The sequence below is a fragment of the Anomaloglossus baeobatrachus genome, chromosome 2 (assembly GCF_048569485.1).
Source record: "Anomaloglossus baeobatrachus isolate aAnoBae1 chromosome 2, aAnoBae1.hap1, whole genome shotgun sequence".
NCBI classification, from domain to species: Eukaryota; Metazoa; Chordata; class Amphibia; order Anura; family Aromobatidae; genus Anomaloglossus; species Anomaloglossus baeobatrachus.
In genome coordinates, this window is record NC_134354.1 from 758,270,652 (window position 1) to 758,294,822 (window position 24,171).

Genomic DNA, 24,171 nt, shown 5'->3' on the forward strand with positions numbered 1-24,171 from the left:
GTTTTCTTTATGATTTTCGTAGGTTAGACATTTTCGGCAATTGCAATACCATATATTTTTTCCTTGAGATGATTCAAATTTTTATTTTATTTAACAAAAAAGAAAAAAAAAATTATACACATTTTAGAAAAAATTTCTAGCCACCTAAGTGGCTTGAACCCATGATCACTTATGCAATACCTGCTTTACGATCCTTCACATGAGCCATGGTCAGTCTGGAATTGATTCCCAAATCTTGAACATAACGTCCAAGTCTCCGTCCTCTCTCTGCGAGTACATAATGTCCTTCTCCGGCGGACACCGTGCCTAAAACAAGGAAAAGGGAGGAGAAGAAAAAGAGATTATTATCCGGCGTTCACTGGACTATAACAATAAGCCTTTTAATACCCATTGGTCTTTCGCAACCTGATAATTTTTCTGAAGCCAGGTTTTACAAACAATTTTTTTTTAATTTTTTTTATACTAGAATAAATAACTAAAATAAATATATAAAATACATCTAAAATAAAAAAAAATTATATTACAAAAAATCATTAAACCACATACAGTGCTTTGCGGAAGCATTTGGCCCCCTTGAATTTTTCAACTTTTTCCCACATTTCAGGCTTCAAACATAAAGATAACAATGTTAATGTTCTGGTGAAGAATCAACAACAAGTGGACACAATTGTGAAGTTGAACGAAATGTATTGCTTATTTTAAACTTTTGGAAAATATATTAAACTGAAAATTGGGGTGTGCAATATTATTCATCCCCTTTACTTTCAGTGCAGCAAACTCACTCCAGAAGTTCATTGAGGATCTCTGAATGATCCAATGTTGTCGTAAATGACTGATATTGACCCAGTGTCTCCAGACGCACACGTCCATCTCATGGCCTCTCCTGCTCCCACCTACTAACACTCTCACTGCTTCTCCTCACTGCTGGGGATATTGCTTCAAATCCTGGTCCTCCTCACCACATCCCTATTGTCACTTCAAACCCTCTTCAACAACCTAACACAAATTTCCGCAACCTCGCAAACCTCATACCCATTCACCCAGCCCCCGCTCCTCTAGTCCCACTAACAGGAGCTCTATGGAACGCTCGCTCTGTCTGCAACAAACTATCCTACATTCATGATCTGTTCATCACTAATAAACTCTCCTTCCTCGCCATCACAGAAACCTGGCTCACCCCCTCTGACACTGCCTCTCCTGCTGCACTTTCTTATGGCGGTCTCCAACTCTCTCACACCCCCCGCCCCAGTAACAAGCATGGTGGAGGAGTTGGTTTGCTCCTGTCCGACCAATGCTCCTTTACAACAATTCCACTACCACCCTCTGTTACTCTCCCCTCTTTTGAGGTGCACTCCGTACGCATCTACGCCCCCTCCAACCTTCAACTGACTGTCATTTACCGCCCTCCAGGACCAGCCACTGCCTTTTTTGACCATTTCACCACCTGGCTACTACACTTCCTTTCCACCGACATCCCCACCATCATCATGGGTGATTTCAATATCCCCATTGACACTTCCCACTCATCTGTCTCCAAACTTCTAACACTCGCTTCCTCCTTCGGCCTCACCCAATGGTCTTCTGCAGCTACTCACAAAGATGGCCACACGCTGGACCTCATCTTCACTCGCCTCTGTTCCCTATCTAACCTCTCTAACTCGCCTCTCCCCCTGTCTGACCACAACCTACTCACATTCTCTTCCCTCTCTTCTCCAAGTATCCAACCCCCCCTCCACAAATTTTCACACCCTCGCAGAAATATCAAACACATTGATTTACACGCCCTTTCTCTGTCCCTTCTCCCTCTTGCAGACATTGCTTCCTTACATAATGCAGATGCTGCTGCAACTTTATACAACACTACAATCTCTGCAGCTCTCGAATCAGCTGCCCCCCTCACACACACCAAAACCCGCACAATCAACAGGCAACCCTGGCACACAAGGCAGACTAAAGAACTGAGACGGGCTTCCAGAATTGCTGAGCGCAGATGGAAGAGGTCTCATTCCACTGAGCACTTCATTGCATATAAAGAGTCCCTCACCACTTTCAAGTCCACACTCACTGCTGCAAAACAAACCTACTTCTCATCCCTCATATCTTCTTTCTCTCACAACCCTAAACAGCTATTCAACACTTTCAATTCTCTCCTCCGTCCTCCGGCACCACCTCCCTCTCCTCTCATCTCAGCTGAAGACTTTGCCTCTTTCTTCAAGCGGAAGATTGACAACATCAGAGCAAGCTTTGGCCCACAATCACCACAGCCCCTCATCATAGCTACTCATCCCTCTTCCTCCAAATCCAGCTTCTCCACCATGACAGAAAACAATCTCTCCACTCTACTCTCAAGATCACATCTAACCACCTGTGCACTGGACCCGCTCCCATCGCACCTCATCCCCAACATCACCGCAGTCCTCATCCCAGCCCTAACCCATCTCTTCAACCTATCACTAGCAAGTGGTGTATTCCCTTCATGCTTTAAACATGCCTCTATTACACCCATCCTCAAAAAGCCCTCCCGTGACCCATCCTCTGTGTCAAACTATCGCCCCATATCCCTTCTCCCCTACGCCTCAAAACTACTGGAACAGCATGTCCATCTTGAATTGTCCTCATACCTCTCCTCCTGCTCCCTCTTTGACCGGCTTCAATCTGGCTTCCGACCACATCATTCTACCGAAACTGCCCTAACCAAAGTCACCAATGATCTACTAACCGCCAAAGCCAAGCGACACTACTCTATCCTCCTCCTCCTGGACCTGTCTTCTGCCTTCGACACAGTAGACCATTCCCTCCTACTACAGATTCTCTCATCTCTGGGCATCACAGACTTGGCCCTATCTTGGATCTCCTCATACTTAACCGACCGAACTTTCAGCGTCTCCCATTCTCACACCACTTCCTCATCTCGCCCCCTATCTGTCGGTGTCCCTCAAGGCTCAGTTCTTGGACCCCTGCTGTTCTCCATCTACACCTTCGGCTTGGGACAGCTCATAGAGTCCCACGGCTTCCAGTATCATCTTTTTGCCGATGACACACAGATCTACCTCTCTGGACCTGACATTACCTCTCTACTAACCAAAATACCACAATGTTTGTCTGCTATTTCATCCTTCTTCTCTGCACGATTCCTAAAACTTAACATGGACAAAACAGAGTTCATTGTCTTTCCTCCTCCTCACTCATCTCCTCCAACAAGCCTTTCCATCAAACTTGATGGTTGCTCACTCACCCCAGTCTCACAAGCTCGTTGCCTTGGAGTGACCCTCGACTCTGCTCTATCCTTCAAGCCACACATCCAAGCCCTCTTCACCTCATGCCGATTACAACTCAAAAATATCTCCCGGATCCGTGCTTTTCTTAACCAAGAATCTGCAAAAACATTAGTGCATGCCCTCATCATCTCCCGCCTCGACTACTGCAACCTCCTGCTCTCTGGCCTCCCTTCCAACACTCTTGCACCCCTCCAATCTATCCTAAACTCTGCAGCCCGCTTAATCCACCTCTCCCCTCGCTACTCCCCAGCCTCGCCACTCTGCCAATCCCTTCACTGGCTTCCCATCGCCCAACGACTCCAGTTCAAAACATTAACCATGACATACAAAGCCATGCACAACCTGTCTCCTCCCTACATCTGTGACCTAGTCTCCCAGTATCTACCTGCACGCAACCTTAGATCCTCACAAGATCTCCTTCTCTGCTCCTCTCTTATCTCCTCTTCCCACAATCGTGTACAAGATTTCTCCCGTGCATCCCCCATACTCTGGAACGCTCTACCTCAGCACATCAGACTCTCCCCTACCGTGGAAATCTTCAAGAGGAACCTCAAGACCCACCTCTTCCAACAAGCCTACAACCTACAATAGCCCTCAGCCCAGTAGACCACTGCGCAACCAGCTCTGTCCTCACCTATTGTACCATCACCCATTCCCTGTAGACTGTGAGCCCTCGCGGGCAGGGTCCTCTCTCCTCCTATACCAGTCTGTCTTGTACTGTTAATGATTGTTGTACGTATACCCTCTTTCACTTGTAAAGCGCCATGGAATAAATGGCGCTATAATAATAAATAATAATAATAATAATAATAAATATAAGCCCCTGTGTGTAATCAAGTCTCCGTATAAATGCACCTGCTCTGTGATAGTCTCAGTGTTCTGTTTAAAGCACAGATAACATCATGAAGACCAAGGAACACAACAGGCAGGTCCGTGATACTGTTGTGGAGAGGTTTAAAGCTGGATTTCGTTACAAAAAGATTTTCAAAACTCTAAACATCCCAAGGAGCACTGTGCAAGCGATCGTATTGAAATGGAAGGAGAATCATACCACTGCAAATCTACCAAGACCCGGCCGTCCATCCAAACTTTCATCTCAAACAAGGAGAAGACTGATCAGAGATGCAGCCAAGAGGCCCATGATCACTCTGGATGAACTGCAGAGATCTACAGCTGAGGTGGGAGAGTCTGTCCATAGGACAACAATCAGTCATACACTGCACAAATCTGGCCTTTATGGAAGAGTGGCAAGGAGAAAGCCATTTCTCAAAGATATCCATAAAAAGTGCCATTTAAAGTTTGCTACAAGCCACCTGGGAGACACCAAACATGTGGAAGAAGGTGCTCTGGTCAGATGAAAGCAAAACTAAACTATTTGGGCACAATGCCAAACGATATGTTTGGTGTAAAAGCAACACAGCTCATCAACGCTCAACACACCATTCCCACTGTCAAACATGGTGGTTGCAGCATCATGGTTTGGGCCTGCTTTTCTTCAGCAGGGACAGAGAAGATGGTTAAAATTGATGGGAAGATGGATAGAGCCAAATACAGGACCATTCTAGAAGAAAACCTGTTGGAGTCTGCAAAAGACCTGAGACTGGGACGGAGATTTGTCTTCCAACAAGACAATGATCCCAAACATAAAGCAAAATCTACAATGGAATGGTTCACAAATAAACGTATCCAGGTGTTAAAGGTACTTTACACGCTGTGATCTCGCTAGCGATCGTACCCGCCCCCGTCAGTTGTGCGACACGGGCAAATCGCTGCCCGTGGTGCACAACCTCGTTAGTCCCCGTCACACGGACCTACCTGCCCGGTGATGTCGCTCTGGCCGGTGATCCACCTCCTTTCTAAGGGGGCGGTTTGTGCGGCGTCACAGTGATGTCACACGGCAGGCGTCCAATAGAAGCGGAGGGGCGGTGATGAGCGGGATGTAACATCCCACCCACCTCCTTTCTTCCGCATTGCCGGCGGGACGCAGGTAAGGAGATGTTCGTTGCTCCTGCGGTGTCACACATAGCGATGTGTGCTGCCGCAGGAACGACGAACAACATCGCTAATAAGCAGACAACGATTTTTGGTTTCAGGACAACCTCTCCGCGGCAAACGATTTTAACCTCTTTTGCAATCGTTTAAGGTCGCTCGTAGGTATCACATACTGCGATATAGTTAATGACGCCGGATGTGCATCACAAACACTGTGACCCCGACGATAATTCACTAACGATAGCGCAGCGTGTAAAGCCCCCTTTAGAATGGCCAAGTCACAGTACAGACCTGAATCCAATCGAGAATCTGTGGAAAGAGCTAAAACTGCTGTTCACAAACGCCTCCATCCAACCTCACTCAGCTCCAGCTGTTTACAAAGGGAGAATGGGCAAGAATTTCAGTCTCTCGATGTGCAAAATTGATAGACACATACCCCAAGCGACTGCAGCTGTAATCGCAGCAAAAGGGGGCGCTACAAAGTATTAACTTAAAGGGGATGAATAATATTGCACACCCCAATTTTCAGGTTATTTATTTTTTGTAAAAGTTTAAAATAAGCAATATATTTCGTTCAACTTCACAATTGTGTCCACTTGTTGTTGATTCTTCACCAGAACATTAACATTTTTATCTTTATGTTTGAAGCCTGGAATGTGGGAAAAAGTTGAACAATTCAAAGGGGCTGAATACTTTTGCAATGCACTGTATATCTATCTATATATCCCTCTATCTATCTATCCATCCATCCATGCATTCATCCCTCTATCTATCTATCTATCTACAGTATCTATCTATCCATTTATCTATCTTTCTATCTATCTATCTATCTATCCCTCTATCTATCCCTCTATCTTTCTATTTATCTATCTATCTATCCCTCTATCTATCTATCCCTCTATCTATCTATCCCTCTATCTATCTATCCCTCTATCTATCTATCCCTCTATCTATCTATCTCTCTATCCCTCTATCTATCTATCCCTCTATCTATCTATCTATCCCTCTATCTATCTATCCCTCTATCTATCTATCTCTCTATCTATCTATCCCTCTATCTATCTATCCCTCTATCTATCTATCCCTCTATCTATCTATCTATCCATCCCTCTATCTATCTATCCCTCTATCTATCCCTCTATCTATCCCTCTATCTATCCCTCTATCTATCCCTCTATCTATCCCTCTATCTATCTATCTATTTATTTATCTATCTATCTATCCCTCTATCTATCTATCTATCTATCCATCTATCCCTCTATCTATCTATCTATCCCTCTATCTATCTATCTATCCCTCTATCTATCTATCTATCCATCTATCCCTCTATCTATCCCTCTATCTATCTATCCATCCATCTATCCCTCTATCTATCTATCTATCCCTCTATCTATCTATCTATCTATCTATCCATCTATCCCTCTATCCATCTATCTATCCATCTATCCCTCTATCTATCTATCTATCTATCCCTCTATCTATCTATCTATCTATCTATCTATCTATCTATCTATCCCTCTATCTATCTATCTATCCCTATATCTATCCCTCTATCTATCTATCTATCCCTCTATCTATCCATCTATCCCTCTATCTATCTATCCCTCTATCTATCTATCTATCTATCCATCTATCCCTCTATCTATCCCTCTATCTATCTATCTATCCATCTATCCCTCTATCTATCTATCCCTCTATCTATCTATCCATCTATCCCTCTATCCATCTATCTATCTATCTATCTATCCCTCTATCTATCTATCTATCCCTCTATCTATCCCTCTATCTATCCCTCTATCTATCTATCTATCCCTCTATCTATCCATCTATCCCTCTATCTATCTATCTATCCCTCTATCTATCTATCTATCTATCCATCTATCCCTCTATCTATCCCTCTATCTATCTATCTATCCCTCTATCTATCTATCTATCTATCTATCTATCCCTCTATCTATCTATCTATCTATCTATCTATCCCTCTATCTATCTATCCCTCTATCTATCTATCTATCCCTCTATCTGTCTATCTATCTATCTATCTATCCCTCTATCTATCTATCCCTCTATCTATCCATCTATTTATCTATCTAGCTGCTTCCCTGTTTTGCGGTCTGCAAAAATAATGGAAAGCCCACGGATGCCACACTGATGCATTCGTGAAAAAAAACGGACCGTGTTTTGCAGACCGCAAAAACGTAACGGTCATGTAAATGTAGCCTAAAGAGCATGTTAAAAACTGAAGGACAGGAAGTATAAAAAAAGCCCCAGAGGTCAGTGTGATAATTGCAAGTATACTAATTGTGTTTTTGTTTTTTAACTAGACTGTGATATAGAATAAAAACTCACAGTATTAAAAGAAAATATAAAAACACAAAATTCTGATTAAACAATGGATAATTTTTATATGATGGCTTCAGCTTAAATCCTACATTTAAAACTCTGTGATTGGTAAGAGGGGGAGATACTAGGAAGAAAAGTTCTTAAGTCACCCGCCCTAGTGGTCACTAGAAACTGAACAAGGGGGATATATCCTCAAAGGGGTTTTCCATGGAATAACTAGTATTGTCAAATGTCAGGCTTCCACGAGGGGGAGCAGAAGCTGAATGGAGATGGAACTCCAAAGTGCAGTTAGACAAAAGCCCACAAGAGGGCGCAAGCACCAGAAAAAGTCGTTAGCAAGCCTAAGTCTAAAGCGGGATGTCACATCAATACAGGGGGGAGCGAGTAAGCTATAAACAGGTAGAAGCAAAAGGGCCAGAAGCTGAGAAGTCACGTCAAAAGCCAAACAAGGGAAGCAGAGCCGGAGTTAGGAAACGTTACCGAGGTCAAAGGCCGGGAGAGCAAGAAAGTACAAGGAGGGGTAGGAGACTGAGGCACAGAATGGGGCCAGGGGTCAGGTAGACAGGGCAGACAAACAGTACAAGGGAATGGAGGTCAGGGAGAGGAAAGCTGGGTAGCAGGACGTATCAGGGTTAACTCACAAGAACTAGTTCCTGATATTTCCATATTACCAACTGTTTATTTTCTTTTTCGCCATTGCTTTCCTCGTCTATATGCCAAGCAGGGGCGAAAAAAAAAAAGCTATAGAAGTGCCAAGGTTTTTCATCTCTCTGCTTTGGTAATTGACCTGCAAAGGAGGAAAAGAAAAAATGGAGACAGGGCCGCTACCTCATTTGTTTCTGTCTGTTCGGAGCTCATCCCCAGACTAGTAAGCGGACGCGACATCCGAGGGAACCGTCTGGAGAGAGATTTCGCTCAGACAACATAAACAAGAGGACAGTCTTAAAAAATGAACCTGCAGACCTGAAGAACATTTTCTCCTTCCGTATGTGAAGAGCAGCAAAGCTCCGGGCAATATTAATCAGTGAGGAGCGTACCATACCCATGGCAAGCCCCCGGCCCCTGCCCTGACAGCACTTATTCATGGCCGCTGGAGTCTTCCTTAAAAAAAATAAGTCCTCTGGATGAGGAAAATATATAACCCAGGGATAAGCTGCTATGGAGAGATGAATGGACGCATTACAGGCAGACACAGCTCCAGAAATAAATACAATTAAATGGGAACAGGGACACGCAATTTCCCTTTCCAGACATTGTGGATTTCCTTGGGCAACTTAAGAAGAATGATATATAAACTAGTAAAATAAGAATGGTCCTCAATACAAAGTATAGAAAAAAGTGGATAATACGGAGGTATGAGCCAAAATACATAATAAAAAATAAATATATGAATTAACGCAATTATTCCCTACCTATCATGTAAAAAGGGTAAGGGGGTCCCTGTCTACTATATAAGAGGGGCCAGTAAAATACCATGTAAGATGGTCCGTACCTACCAAGAGTGTCACTACCTATCATGTAAGAGGGTTCTTACCTACCATGTAAAGAGGGTCCCTACATATCACGTAAGAGGGTCCCTACTTACCATGAAAGAGGGGCCCGACCTATAGGTCCCTACCTACCATGTAAGAGAGCTCTTATCTACTTATAATGTAAGAAGGTCCCTACCTACCATGTAAGAGGATCGCTACCTTCCATGAAAGAGGATCGCTACCTACCATGAAAGAGGGGCCCTACCTACCAGTAAAGGGGGGCCCTACTTATCATGTAAGAAGGTCCCTACTTACCATGAAAGAGGGGCCCTACCTTCCATGAAAGGGGGTCCCTACCTACCATGTAAGAGAGCTGTTACCTACCATGTAAGAGGGTCCCTACTACCAAGTAAAAGGGCCTCAACATACCATACAAGAGGGCCTCAACATAGCATGCAAGCGCCCCTACCCACCATGTAAGAGGGTCCCTACCTACCATGCAAGTGGGCCCTTACTTACCATATAAATGCGCCCCTACCTACCATGAAAGAGGGCTCTTACCTGCCATATAAGAGGGCTCTAACTTACCAATGAAGAGGGACCCTACCTACCATGTAGAAGGGTCCCTACTACCATATAAAAGGGCTTTCACCTACCATGTAAGAGGGTCTTTACTTACCATGTAAGAGGGACCCTACTTACCAAGCAAGAGGGTCACTACCTATCATGAAAGAGAATTCTTATCTACTGTTTAAAAGGGTCCCTAACTACCATGTATGGGGGTCTCTCACCTACCATGCAAGGGGTCTCTACCTACCATGTAAGAGGGCTGTTACCTACCATGTAAGAGGGTCCCTACTACCAAGTTAAAGGGTCTCCCCATAGCTTGTAAGCACCCCTACCCACCATGTTAGAGGATCCCTACCTACCATGCAAGTGGGCCCTTACCTACCATATAAATGGGTCCCTACCTACCATGAAATAGGGCTCTTACCTGCCATATAAGAAGGCCCTACCAACCATGTAAGAAGAGGGCTCTAACCTTGCATTTGTATTGGATCCATTGTTTTCTTAACAGATCCATTACAAATGGACGATGAATAGCAATCCGTTAAGGGATCTGTTATCCATATACTCCCCGTTAAAAACGGACCTGGTCAACATCCGTTTTTTAACAACGGACAAAAATTGTGGTTCCACAACTTTTTTGCAAATGCATCTCTAGCAGATCCGGGATAACTGATGACTAAAGGACATGTGAACCCAACCTAAGAGGGTCTCTACATACCAAGAGACTGCTACCCACCAAGAGGGTCCCTATCTACCATGTAAGAAGACCCCTACTTACCATTTAAGTGGGCACTTACCTACCATGAAAGGGAGTCCCTACCATGTAAGTGGGCCATTACATACCATGAAATGGGGTCCCAACCTACCATGTAAGTGGGCACTTACCTACCATGTAAGTGGGCCCTTACCTACCATGTAAGTGGGCCATTACATACCATTAAATCAAGAAGAATTGTCAAAAAATGTTGCCTCTAGATATGTCAAGCTGATAGAGACAAGTCCCAAAAGACTTGCCGCAGTAATTGCAGCGAATGGTGGTCCTACAATGTACTGACTCATGGGGGCTGAATACACACAAACGTCACAATTTTCAGATTTATATTTTTAAAATATTTAGAAATCCGTGTATCATTTCCTTTACACTTCACAAATACTTGCTACTTTGTGTTGGTAAATCACATAAGAACCCAATAAAACAAATTGAAGTTTGTGGGTGTAAAGTGAAAACAATGTGGAAAGGTTCACAGGGTATGAATACTTTTTCAAGGCACTGTATAAAGGTAAGTATTTTACTATATTTTGAAGTCCTGCACACATACAGGACTAGACAAAGAGAGACTGAGGAGAAAAACAAGAGCATGACGGTAGCTGGAAGAATCTGCCTTTCTAAATTCCTGAGAAATGCTACACCAATACTTCCTTCCCCCAGGGAGGGAAGGGGCAGGACCAATATGGAAAACATATAAGACAATGGAAAACCAAAACTCTGACACACTGCACACAAGCAGGACTAGACAAAGAAAGACTCAAGAGAAAAACAAGAGCAGGAGGGTAGCAACAAAAAGGCAACAAGGGTAAACTCCACAACCACACACAGCAACAGGTATCACACCAGATAGTGTGGATCACCACACCACTCCCCAGAGCAACTAAGATAAGCTATAGATGGCATAGCCGGAAGGATCTGGCCAGTATATATAGGAGGGGAGCAGGTGATCAAAGACTTTACATCACCTCTGTATTACTCCTAATGGTGGAGATGCCAGAGTCCAGTGCCTTTCTAAACTCCTGAGAAATACTAGACTAATACTTCCTTCCCCCAGAGAGGGAAGGGGCAGGAGCAATATTGAAAACATGTAAGGAAAGACAATGGAAAACCAAAACTCTGACACACTGCACACATGCAGGACTAGACAAAGAGAGACTCAAGGGAAAAACAAGAGCAGGAGGGTAGCAACCATAAAGTAACAAGGGTAAACTCCACAACCGCACACAGCAACAGGTATCACACCAGATAGTCTGGATCACCACACCTCCTCAGACTAACTAAGATAAACTATAGCTGGCATAGGTGGAAGGATCCAGCCAGCATATATAGGAGGAGAGCAGAAGTGATTGGCTCCTCCCACAGTAGGTGATCAAAGGAGACTAATAGGCAGTCTGGATCACCACACCTCCTCAGACCAACTAAGATAAACTATAGCTGGCATAGGTGGAAGGATCCAGCCAGCATATATAGGAGGGGAGCAGATGTGACTGTCTTTCCCACAGTAGGTGATCAAAGGAGCCTAACAGGCAGACCAGGAGACATTAACTCTTACAAGCCTGCCTCTGAAATAGCACTCAGCAGGTCGATGCCCGAGTCTGCCTGCATAGATCACAGACACCAGAAGACTTATCAAGCGGAGAATCAGAATCTGTAAGGCTAAGTTCACACATCCTGTGTTTTGCATCAGTCACAATCCGTCGCCTTGGGGAATTACGGTAACCTGCAAAATATTTTGCAGGAATCCTGTATTTCCCCATAGACTTCTATTAGCGACGGATTGCGACTGATGACCCTGCGTTGCATCCGCTGCGTCGCGGTCCGTCGTTTTTGACTGACCGCCGAGCGGGGAGCAACGCAGAATGTAACGTTTTTCGGGCCGTCAAAATTAACGCGCCGCGCAGGAATCCGTCGCCATCCGTCAAGCTTGTAATGCATGTCTAATGTGCTGGATTCCGTCGTAATCCGTCTTACAACGGAATCCAGCGCAGGATTCCGTCATGCTCTACTGAGCATGCCCAGCATGCTTGGCACGCCCACTGGGCTGTCCCAAACACAGACGGATCATGACTGATCCGTCAAAAAACGGACGCACAGCGGATGTAACGGACGCAACTGATCCGTTTTTTCACAGGATTCCTGTGAAAGGAATCCTGTGAAAAACACATCAGTTGCATCAGTTGACATCTTGAAAATGACTGATCCGTTGCTGACGGACCTGACGGATTGAAAACACAGGATGTGTGAACTTAGCCTAACCTGAAAAAAATCCGCCACCACCATGACAGTCGACGAAGCTTGTGAAAATCTGCTTGTGACAGAATCTTTTCGACCTAAAGGCTCCACAACCTTCAGCCAGGACTGGTCCTTTGATGTACCAGATAAGATCATAAGACAGATACGATCATCTTACCGCTACCACCATGGGCACCATCCATTACTGATATTCGGACAATATCGACTGGATCATTTTCTGCATCTTTTTAGTTATTACTGGAATATTATTTCTCATATTCTCTCTCGAGGTACGATTGTTATCCCCACACAATATTTTGCCCGGTGGTCTTAGACATTGATTTGGTCCTGAGAGGAAAATTGGCAAGAATCATAGGAAGATGGACGGGGGAGAAAAAAAGAAAGGTCAGAGTCTGAAAAAGAGCTGTGAAAGTTTGCCGCCAAGTAGAAGTTTTGCCTGCAGATATTTATCTCCCATTTCCAAGTATGATATAGTAAGATATAGTGTCACTCTGAAGGTAAAATCAATTTCATTCTCAAACATTCTTCAGGATAATAAACATCATCTATATTTATGTGGTATTTTGCTCGTCGCGAGATTCTAAGATGAAAGTGTTATATTTTCTGGCTTTTTTTTGTCAGGGACGGCGCCAGGTTTAGAATTTTAATCCTCTCTCGTTATTATTCTCAGACTATTTCAGAAGTTAAGAGTGGCACAGAAAGTAAGAAAGTGCTCAGGTGCCTATCCGTCAGGGAGCGCAGGCACAGAGTCAGCTGATTGAGGCAGGATTTTTGGTCAAACGGACCAAAAGTCTAAAGGCTGCTTTACAGCGATGTCGCTGCCGATCGCACCCGCCCCCGTCGGTTGTGCGTCACGGGCAAATCGTTGCCCGTGGCGCACAACATCGCTAACACCCGTCACACGTACTTACCTGCCTAGCGACGTCGCTGTGGCCGGCGAACCGTCTCCTTTCTAAGGGGGGCGGTTCGTGCGGCGTCACAGCGGCATCACTAAGCGGCCGCCCAATAGAAGCGGAGGGGCGGAGATGAGCGGCCGTAACATCCCGCCCACCTCCTTCCTTCTTCATTACCGCAGGTACGGTGAGGTTTCTCGTTCCTGCGGTGTCACACATAGCAATGTGTGCTGCCGCATGAACGACGAACAACCTGCGTCCTGCAACAGCAACGATAATCGGGATTAGAACAACCGGACAACGATCAGGTGAGTAATTTTGATCGTTAACGGTCGTTCGTGCGTTTCACACGCAACAACGTCGCTAACAACGCCGGATGTGCGTCACGAATTCCGTGACCCCAACAACATCTCGTTAGCGATGTCGTTGCGTGTAAAACCCTGCGTCCCTGTGTCCTGCGTCCCCAGCACAATCTGCGTTTTAGAACGTAGCATTTCAGCTGCTGCCAAGACGCTGCGCTGTAAAAAGCAACATGTCACTTCTTTTGTGCGTTTTGGTTGCAATGTCGGTCTCTCTTTCTGTCTGTCTCTCTGTCGGTCTATCCCTCTCCCCCCTCTCTCATACTCACCGATCACTGACCGCTGCACGGCGTTAACACTGCGGCGGCTTCTCCAGCTTTTGAAAATGCCGGTCACTCATTATTCAATCTCGTATTCCCTGCTTTCCCCGCCCACCGGTGCCTATGATTGGTTGCAGTCAGACGCGCCCCCATGCTGAGTGACAGTTGTCTCACTGCAACCAATCACAGCCGCTGGTGGGCGGGTCTATGTAGTGCAGTAAAATAAATAAATAAATATTTCGGTCCCCCCCCCAATTTTGATACTAACCAAGCTAAAGCCACACGGCTGAAGGCTGGTATTCTCAGGATGGGGAGCCCCACGTTATGGGGAGCCCCCCAGCCTAAAAATATCAGCCAGCAGCCGCCCGGAATTGCCGCATCGATTAGATGCGACAGTCCCGGGACTCTACCCGGCTCATCCAGAAGTGCCCTGGTGTGGTGACAATCTGGGTAATAAAGAGTTAATGGCAGCCCATAGCTGCCACTAAGTCCTACGTTAATCATTGCACGCGTCTATGAGACACGCCCAATGATTAACCTGTAAGTGAAAGTAAATAAACACATACACCCAAAAAAATCCATTATTTGAAATAAAAGACAAAAAAAACACCCTCTTTCACCACTTTATTAAAATCCCCAAACACCCCTCCAGGTCCGGCGTAATCCTCACCAGGTCCCACGACGCATCCAGCTCTGCTACATGAAGCTGAGAGGAGTGGCCGTGGAACATTGCCGCTCCTGTCAGCTCCACGCAGCAACTGAAGTGAGTCGCACGGTCAGCAGAGACGTCACTCAGGTTACCTGGCCGCGAGTAACCTGAGTGACGGCACCGGTGATCGCGCGGCTCACTTCAGTCACTCAGGAGATTTGCGGTCTCCGGTGAGTCATTTACCTGTGATCGCAAATCAAGCCGCGGCACACGCACAGAGCCGCACGATCACAATGAAGTCGGGTGAAGTTCATCCGAGATCATTCTGATCGCGCGGCTCAATCTCGCAGCCAGCCATGCTCTTTTTGACAGTGTTATCCTACTCGGCTCTGCTGAAAGTCTATGGGGATGCAGCAGAGCCGAGTGGGACCGCACTGTCAAAAATGTGCGTTCTGGAAGCATGCAGAACGCATGAACTCAGCAGGAATTACAATGCGTCTCAGACCGCAGCTTTTCGGCTGCGTTCTGAGACGCACAGGCAGTGACTTACACACTGAGTAAAAGAACGCAACGTGGGCACATAGCCTCTAAGTGTATCCTGGCATGCCGGACCCTGCCACAGCTGAGCTGGATCAACTTTCTCCTTTACTAAAACTAAAGGTAGGTGCTAGATTGTATTGGCTCCTTCCAGGTATGACGTAATTTGTCACATGATGGATGTTCAAAATGCAACCCGGTTTAGAATATTTTTCTAAGCTGACGTGGACATGGAGTAATAGAAGCGGGGGTCTGGAGGTAAGACCCCTAGATGAGGGGAAAGGATGAGCAGATCTCTGTGCCCGTGGCCTGCTTCATGCTTCCTGCTGCATGCAGCAGGGGGCTCAGGATGAGCTGCGCCTGCGATGATGTGTCCTCCTTTCCTCATCCTGGGCCTCCTAATGCATGCAGCAGGAGGCCCAGAATGAGCTGCATCCGAGATGATGTGTCCTCCTTTGCTCATCCTGGTTCTCCTGCTGCATGCAGCAGGAGGCCCAGGATGAGCTGCGCCTGAGATAATGTGTCCTTCTCTGCTCAGGAAGATGATGTCACACAGGCTGGGGGCACGTCTGACTGCAACCAATCACAGATGCCGGGACGGCCGGTGGGAAGGGAAAGCAGTGCATATGTATGAGCAATGATGAGCGGCCCAGGGAGGCCACAGGAGCAGTGTACAGCTGCGACGGAGCCTCGGTAAGGCTGCTTTCACACATCAGTTTTTTGGCATCAGGCACGATCCGGAGAAAAAACTGATGCGACGGATCCGGCGAAAAAACGGATCAGTTGCATCAGTTTTTTCCATCAGTTCCTTCCGTTTTTTGACCGATCCGGTGTGATACTGAGCATGCTCAGTTCAAAAAAACGGATCCGGCGGCCGGAGCCGTTTTTTTGACGCATTACACCGGACCTGGCGTCCATAGGCTTCCATTATAAAACACGCCGTACGGCGCCAGATCCGACGTGATCCGTTTTTTTTGCCGGACACAAAAACGTTCACTTTCACGTTTCATCCGGCCGCCGGACAAATAAATTTTGCCGGATGAAACGCAAGGCAATCAGGCCCAATCCGGCGCTAATGAAAGTCTATGGGGGAAAAAACGGATCCGGCGGCAACAGACGCCGGATCCGTTTTTTCATGTTTTTGCCGGATTGTGCCTGATGGCAAAAAAACTGATGTGTGAAAGCAGCCTAAGAATGCAGCGCTTGCTTCATTCTTATTTTCTTTATTTTTTGCGTTATTTTCTTTTAATTTCTCGAGTGCCAGATTCGGATCAAAAACCCGGAATCCCGAGCCCGGCACACGGGCAACTTTAAAACCACGTGGATCCATCCCTAATTATGACTAATTTACGCTTCTGGTCTGAACTCTGAATTTATTAAATGGTCTTGGGCCTGAAAACCTCAGGTTTACATTGTGGGGTCTGGTCTCATGTCTGATAAATTAAACGTTTCTGCGGTGAGATTACATTTACGGATTTGCTCTTGGGCCTGTTATATTGTAAGGGTCTTTTCGGAGAAGGAATAATTTAGACGCCTGATCTGAATTTATTTAACGATCTCCTGCTAAAAATAAGCGAATGCAATAAATAAAATGGCTGTATGTAGAGGTGTGATTCTGCTATTATTTGACATTATTTCACAAATATACTTTATGTAGGTCTATCTTGAGCCCGGAGCGAGTGCAGAGAAAACCTATATATAGTATCTCGCAGTGTGATGCTAATCTTACAATGGAGAAGTCACTCATTAAAATCTCCCACAGTGCAGAGAAACCCTCTCCAGACAGTCTGGGGTACGCTCACCAGTCCACGCTGTTGGGGCTCGGGTAATAGGGATTTACTACTGCAGTGCTTTGGCCTAAAATTAGCGCATCTGAACAGTGAGGGTTTGCCTCATCATCACTCCCAAAGGAACCGCTAGCACTCGAAAGGATGATTTTCGCAACTATTTACCACGCTCAGCAACTCCTTCACCATAGGATTATGCAGGTTATACTAGACCAAGAACGTGAAGAGCACACTGCACTTCACTCGTGATTTAAGATCTTTTCAATCACCTTAGTGCTATAATAAAGAGAGCATATCAATAACAAACAGTTGCCAAGTGTCTCGCCCAACTCGTTTTACCTCAAGCCCTTGACAAAGAATAGTGAGGCGAAACCGATTGGGATAGACACATGGCATCAGTTACCAAGTGCCTTGCCCCAGCTAGTTTTGCCTAAAGGCCTTGACAAAGACTAGTGAGGCGAAACCGATTGGGATAGACACATGGCATCAGTTTCCAAAGGGCGGCACGGTGGCTCAGTGGTTAGCATTGCAGCTTTGCAGCACTGGGGTCCTGGGTTCGAATCTCACCAAGGACAATATCTGCAAGGAGTTTGTATGTTCTCCCCGTGTTTGCGTGGGTTTCCTCCGGGTTCTCCGGTTTCCTCCCACACTCCAAAAACATACAGATAAAGAATTTAGATTGTGAGCCCCAATGGGGACAGTGTTCCTGATGTATGTAAAGCGCTGTGGAATATGTTAGCGCTATATAAAAATAAAAAAAAAAAATGTCTTACCCAAACTAGTTTTGCCTCAAGCCCTTGAGAAAGACAACTGAGGCAAAACCGATTCAGCTACACACATGGTATCAGTTTCCAAATGTCTCGCCCCAACTAGTTTTGCCTCAAGCCCTTGACAAAGACTAGTGAGGCGAAACCAATTGGGATAGACACATAGCATCAGTTACCAAGTGTCTTGCCCCAACTAGTTTTGCCTCAAGGCCTTGGCAAAGACTAGTGAGGCGAAACCGATTTGGATAGACACATGGCAACTGATTGTGCTTGGTATCTATTAACTGCTCCAATCCTTTGGCTTAAAATCATTGTTGCCATACAGTCCAGCACATGATTGCTTCACTTACGCTTCCACAGAAACCATTGGGCGAGACACATAGCAACTGATTGGGTGAGGCACATCACATCAGTTGAGAAGCGTATTGCCCAACCGGTTTTACATCAATGCCATTACAAAGACTAGTGAGGAGAAAGTGATTGGGCTAGACACTTGGCATGAATTGCTATGTGTCTCAAACAACAGGTTTTACCTCTAGGCCTTGACAAAGACTATTGAGGCGAAACCGATTGAGCTAGACACATGGCATCAGTTTCCAAGTGTCTCACCCCAACTAATTTTGCCTCAAGGCCTTGACAGAGACTAGTGAGACAAAACCAATTGGGCGAGACACATAGCATCAGTTTCCAAGTGTCTCATCCCAACTAGTTTTGCCTCAAGGCTTTGACAAAGACAACTGACGTGAAACCGATTGAGCTAGACACATGGCATCAGTTTCCAAGTGTCTCACCCCAACCAATTTTGCCTCAAGGCCTTGACAAAGCCTAGTGAGGTGAAACTGATTGGGCAAGATACATAGCAACTGATTGTGCTCGCTCGGTAGAGATTAACCGCTCCTGTATTTTTGGCCCAATATCAGTATTGCTGTACAGTCCAGCACATGCTTGCCTCACTAACACTCCCACAGGAACCACTTGAGCACGAAGGGATGATTTTGGCATTCACACCATTTGCAATTATTCACCTCTCTCAGCCGCTCCATCTTCTACCTCCTTTGCTGTCAGAGAGGGATAATGAAGCCTGTGCTAGACCGAAAACATGGAGAGCACACTCCGTAAATCCCGATTTAAGTTCTATTAATGCATTTTAAAGTGATAAGGATAATTGCAAAATAATAAATACAAATCGTTTGCCACGTGTGTCGCCTGACCGGTTTCGCCTCATCAGGCTTAGGGAAGGGTTCTTGATGGAAGTGGGAGATAAAGCTGCTGAGCGGGGTGAATATGTGATAATGCTATAAATGCAAATATCATCCTTTTTAAAGGAAACCTGTCAGCAGAAATTTTGCTCTAAACCTAAAAGTTTCCCCTTCTGCAGCTCCTGGGCTGCATTCTAACAAGGTTCGTATAGTTTTTGTGCCCCCTTTTAGACCAAATTAAATACTTTATGAAGTTGTACCTTTTGGTATGCAAATCTTCTAAATTATCCATGGGGGTGGGCTGTCTGGTGTCCGTTAATGTCCCTCCTGCCGATTTACGCCGTCCCCCAATGCTCCATTTCATACCTCAGGACTCCGCCCAGTGCGCCCGAGGTCCCGCGCATGCGCCGTGCGACTGTACCAGGTCTGCGAACTGTATGCACAGTGTGACCGCTGGTGACGTGTTGTGCAGGCACGAGATTATGGGCGGCGCTGTGATTGTCATCAGCAAGTGCCCACCCATAATCTCGTGCTCGCCCTTTCCCCTCTGCCTCCAGCCTTCTGCGCAAGCGCTGGTCAGATGACCCGACGTCACCTCTCGTAACCGGTAATGTCCTGCTCCGCTCCTCCCATCTATTTCCTGCTCCAGGGCAAGATGGGAAAGAGGTGACGTCGGGTCATATGGCCAGCGCTTGCGCAGAAGGCTGGAGGCAGAGGGAAAAGCGCGGGCACGAGATTATGGACGGGCACTTGCTGATGACAATCACAGCGCCGCCCATACTCTCGTGCCTGCGAAACACGTAACCAGCGGTCACACTGTGCACACAGTGCACAGTCCCGGTTCAATCGCACGGCGCATGCGCGGGACCTCGGGCGCACTGGGCGGCGTCCTGAGGTATGAAATGGAGCGTTGGGGGATGGCGTAAATCTGCAGGAGGGACAGTAACGGACACCAGACAGCCCACCCCCATGGATAATTTAGAAGATTTGCATACCAAAAGGTACAACTTTAGGCCTCCGACACACATCCGTGCCGCCGGCACGTGTTTGCCATTTTTTGCACGTACCGGCGGCACGGAGACACGTTCAGCAATGCTACCCTATTGTAGCAGGCACACACACGTAAAACCACACGGAACGTGAGTCCATATGCCTTTGTACATGTGTGTGTTTTTCTACACGCTGACATGTCCACGTTTTCTCCGGCAGCACGGGTGTCACACGGCCCGCACCTGTACCACACGGATGTAGTGTGGATGCGGTCCCGTGTGACACACACCGGAGAAAACACACGGTGTCAGTGAAAGAAAAAAAAAAACATTTACTCACCTTCTCCAGCCCTCCTCTCTTTGCCGCTGCTGCCACTTGCTGCCGACCGCTGCTCATTATGCTCATTTAATATTCACTTCACTGCGGCCGGCAGCAGCAGCAGCGGGGAGACGGCAGGGCTGGAGATCGAAGATCAGCACCACGGACAGCAGCGCGGACCACGTGAGTATGCAAATTACCGGTTCTACGTGTGCTATCGCGGATAGCACACGTAGAACACACGTGGACCGCACGTACCCGAGACACGTACTTACCTGCACGCAACACGCAGGGTAAATACGTGTCTCGCGGCACGTGCGTGTTTTTAATGGAAGTGTGTTTCAGGCCTTATAAAGTATTTAATTTGGTCTAAAAGGGAGCACAAAAACTATAGGAACCTTGCTAGAATGCAGCCCAGGAGCTACAGAAGGGGACACTTTTAGGTTTAAAGCAAAATTTCTGCTGACAGGTTCCCTTTAACTCATGCGATATCCATCGACTATTAGGCAAGATAGCGACACAGTATACGTCATTGCCGATACATAGCTGGCATAGAAGACAGTGGTGGCAGCATCCACAGGACTATCATCTGACTGAGGCCAAAACAGTGTCCTTTAGGCATTGTGTGCATGTTGCGTTTTTTTCAGAGTTCTTCCGACGCAGTTTTGGTCCCAAAACTGCATGCATTTCCTTCCCTAGTAAAGTCTCTGAGATTTCGTTTTTCCTGTGCACACGTTGCAGTTTTATTTGGCTGCATCTTTGTGGTGACCAATTCTTTTTGCGTTTTGTCCCTGCATTTCGGAAGACCGGCAGATCAATCCCCCACTGACTCGGGGTCGGCGGGTGTTGTGAATGTCAGTTATGCTTTGGCTGTGGGAGGCTCCCTCTGGTGGCCAGGAATGGTTTGGACTTAAACCAGGTGTGTTGAGCAATGGGCATTTCCATTGCTAACTCTCTGCTTATTTAAATCCTGGTCTGATAGCAGGCGGTGCCGGATGTCAGTTGTTCTTTGTATCACCAGCCTGCTTCATTCTGCTCCACACCACATCTACCTCAGATAAGTGCTTTGCTCTTTATTGTTTGGTTCTTTTGCTCTTATCTGGGTTTGTCATTTGCTGTGGTTGTTTTCAGTTTATTTGCATGCAGGGATTTTCCCCCTCAGTTGCTTGGCTGGGGAACTCCCTGCAGTTCTGTTTGGAGTATAGCTCTTTTAAGTCCATGTGTTTGTGGCTTTCTCAATTTGTTATGATTCTTGTTTTCTGTTCATTGGTATGACAAGAGCACCTGGTATAGGACGGAGTTCAGATCGTGCGATCTGAGGGCCTTTTTGTACTATAAGGAATTTGGAATTTTGCAGGGGTTTTCTCTGGCCACCATCAGTCCCTTTCCTGTCCTTTCCTATGTTAGTCAGTGGGGGCCTCACCTTTTTGATAATCCTGTCATCTATCTGTGTATTGTGTTTTTCCTATATCACCGCAGTCTTTGAATGTGGGGGGCTTGCTATTCTTGTCTATTTTCTGAGGCAGAGAGTTATTCATCTTTCCTTCCTTTAGGATAGCTAGTTCTCCGGCTGGGTTTGCGGTGCACAGGATGTTAGTTCACCCCTCGGCTACTTCTAGTGTTGATGGTTAGTAAGGGGATGGCGGCCAGATTAGTAGCCAATGCTCTTGTCACGTTTTACCAATGATTTGTGGTGGTCTTGCATGGTTCCGGATCATAACAGTACATCCGGCCAACAAATTTAAAGGGTACTCTTAAGAAGGAAGGAAAAAAAAATCTGCTGAGAACATTTTTTTTTTTTATGTGTTTTTCCTCTTCTTCTTTGGGTTCCGTGGAAGATTTCTTTTTTCTAGCATGGATGAATTGGGTGAGCGTGTTGCTCATCTTGATGCTAAGGTTCGTCATATAGAGTCTTATCTTGCACAGACTCCCCTTGCAGAGCCTAAGATTCCCGTCCCTGACTTTTTTTCGGGAGATAGGTCGAGATTTTTGAGATTCAAAAATAATTGTAAATTATTTTTTGACCTGCGCCCTAAGTCCTCAGGGAATCCCGTACAGCAGGTTAAGATTGTCATCTCCTTACTGCGTGGTGACCCTCAGGACTGGGCCTTCTCTTTAGCGTCTGATGATCCGATTCTCAGTGATGTGGACTCCTTTTTTCAGGCCTTCGGTTTATTATATGACGAACCCAATATTGTGGACCAAGCAGAAAAGGCCTTGTTGTCCTTAACTCAGGGTTTGGATTCTGCAGAAACGTTTTGTCAGAAATTTCGAAAGTGGGCGGTCCTTACCAAATGGAATGATGATGCGTTTGCGGCTCTTTTTCGGAAGGGTATTGCTGATGCTGTGAAGGATGTAATGGTAGGATTTCCCATCCCTTCTGGTCTTGATGCTTCTATGACCTTGGCCATTCAGATTGATAGGTGGTTACGTGAGCGCAGGAAGATACCTGCTGGTGTTGTGCCTGTGGAACAGCCTTTGGAGCGTATGGAGTGTGATAGGGCCCTTTCTAATGCTAGTCGGCAGGCGTTCAGACGGAAGAATAGACTGTGCTTCTATTGTGGAAACGCTTTTGATAACATCTCTGTCTGCCCTAAACGTGAAAGGAGATTGGCTACTTCTGTTACTGTGGGTTCTTTGCAACCAAAGTTTCTTTTGTCTGTCACACTGATTTGCTCATTGTCTTCCTTTTCTGCATTTGCCTTTGTGGACTCAGGGGCAGCGCTCAATTTGATGGATTTTGGGTTTGCTAGGGATTGTGGTTTCCCCATGGTTCCTTTGCAAACTCCTATTCCTTTAAGGGGCATTGATGCTACCCCTTTGGCAGAAAATAAACCCCAATTTTGGACCCAGGTGCCTATGAGAGTTGCACCAGCGCATCAGGAAACTTGTACATTTTTAGTATTGCATAATCTACAGGATACCTTGGTACTGGGATTTCCGTGGTTGCAGACCCATAATCCAGTTCTTGACTGGAGATCCTTGTCGGTAGCTAGTTGGGGTTGTCAAGGTTTGCATCAGGACCTTTCCATGTCGTCCACGTCTGCTCAGGCAGTTGATGTTCCGGCCTTCTTGTCTGATTTCCGTGATATATTTAATGACCAGGAATCTGATTCTCTGCCCCCACACCGGGACTGTGACTGTGCCATTGAGTTGGTGCCCGGTTGTAAATTTCCCAAGGGGCGGATTTTCAACTTGTCTGTGCCCGAACATGATGCCATGCGGTCATACATCAGGGAATCATTGGAGAAGGGGCATATTCGGCCCTCATCTTCTCCTTTGGGTGCCGGCTTCTTCTTTGTGGCTAAGAAAGATGGGTCGTTGAGGCCTTGTATTGATTACCGTCTTCTTAATAAAATTACGGTCAAATATCAGTACCCTTTGCCTCTGATGTCTGATCTGTTCTCTAGAGTGAAGAGTGCCAAATGGTTTACGAAACTGGATCTCAAGGGTGCGTATAATCTCATCCGTATTAAGGAGGGTGATGAATGGAAGACGGCTTTTAATACTCCTGAGGGGCATTTTGAGTACCTAGTGATGCCTTTTGGGCTCACTAATGCCCCCTCCGTCTTCCAGGCCTTCATGAATGATATTTTTCGGGACCTTATTGGTAAATTTTTGATTGTGTATTTGGATGACATCTTGATTTTTTCTGATGATTGGGACTCTCATGTTGGGCAAGTACGGGCTGTTTTTCAGATACTTAAGGATCATGCACTGTACGTCAAGGGGTCA

At 46.1% G+C, this 24,171-nt stretch overlaps 1 protein-coding gene across 1 annotated transcript in view; it reads right to left on the minus strand.

The window, feature by feature from the left end:
• Window positions 1-24,171, minus strand: part of PIWIL4 (piwi like RNA-mediated gene silencing 4) — a 347,467-nt gene that overhangs the window by 285,867 nt on the left and 37,429 nt on the right. Inside the window, exon 4 of the mRNA XM_075337494.1 lies at window positions 181-306. Within this exon, the coding sequence (XP_075193609.1) occupies window positions 181-306 (126 nt within the window). The remainder of the gene's footprint in view (window positions 1-180; window positions 307-24,171) is intronic.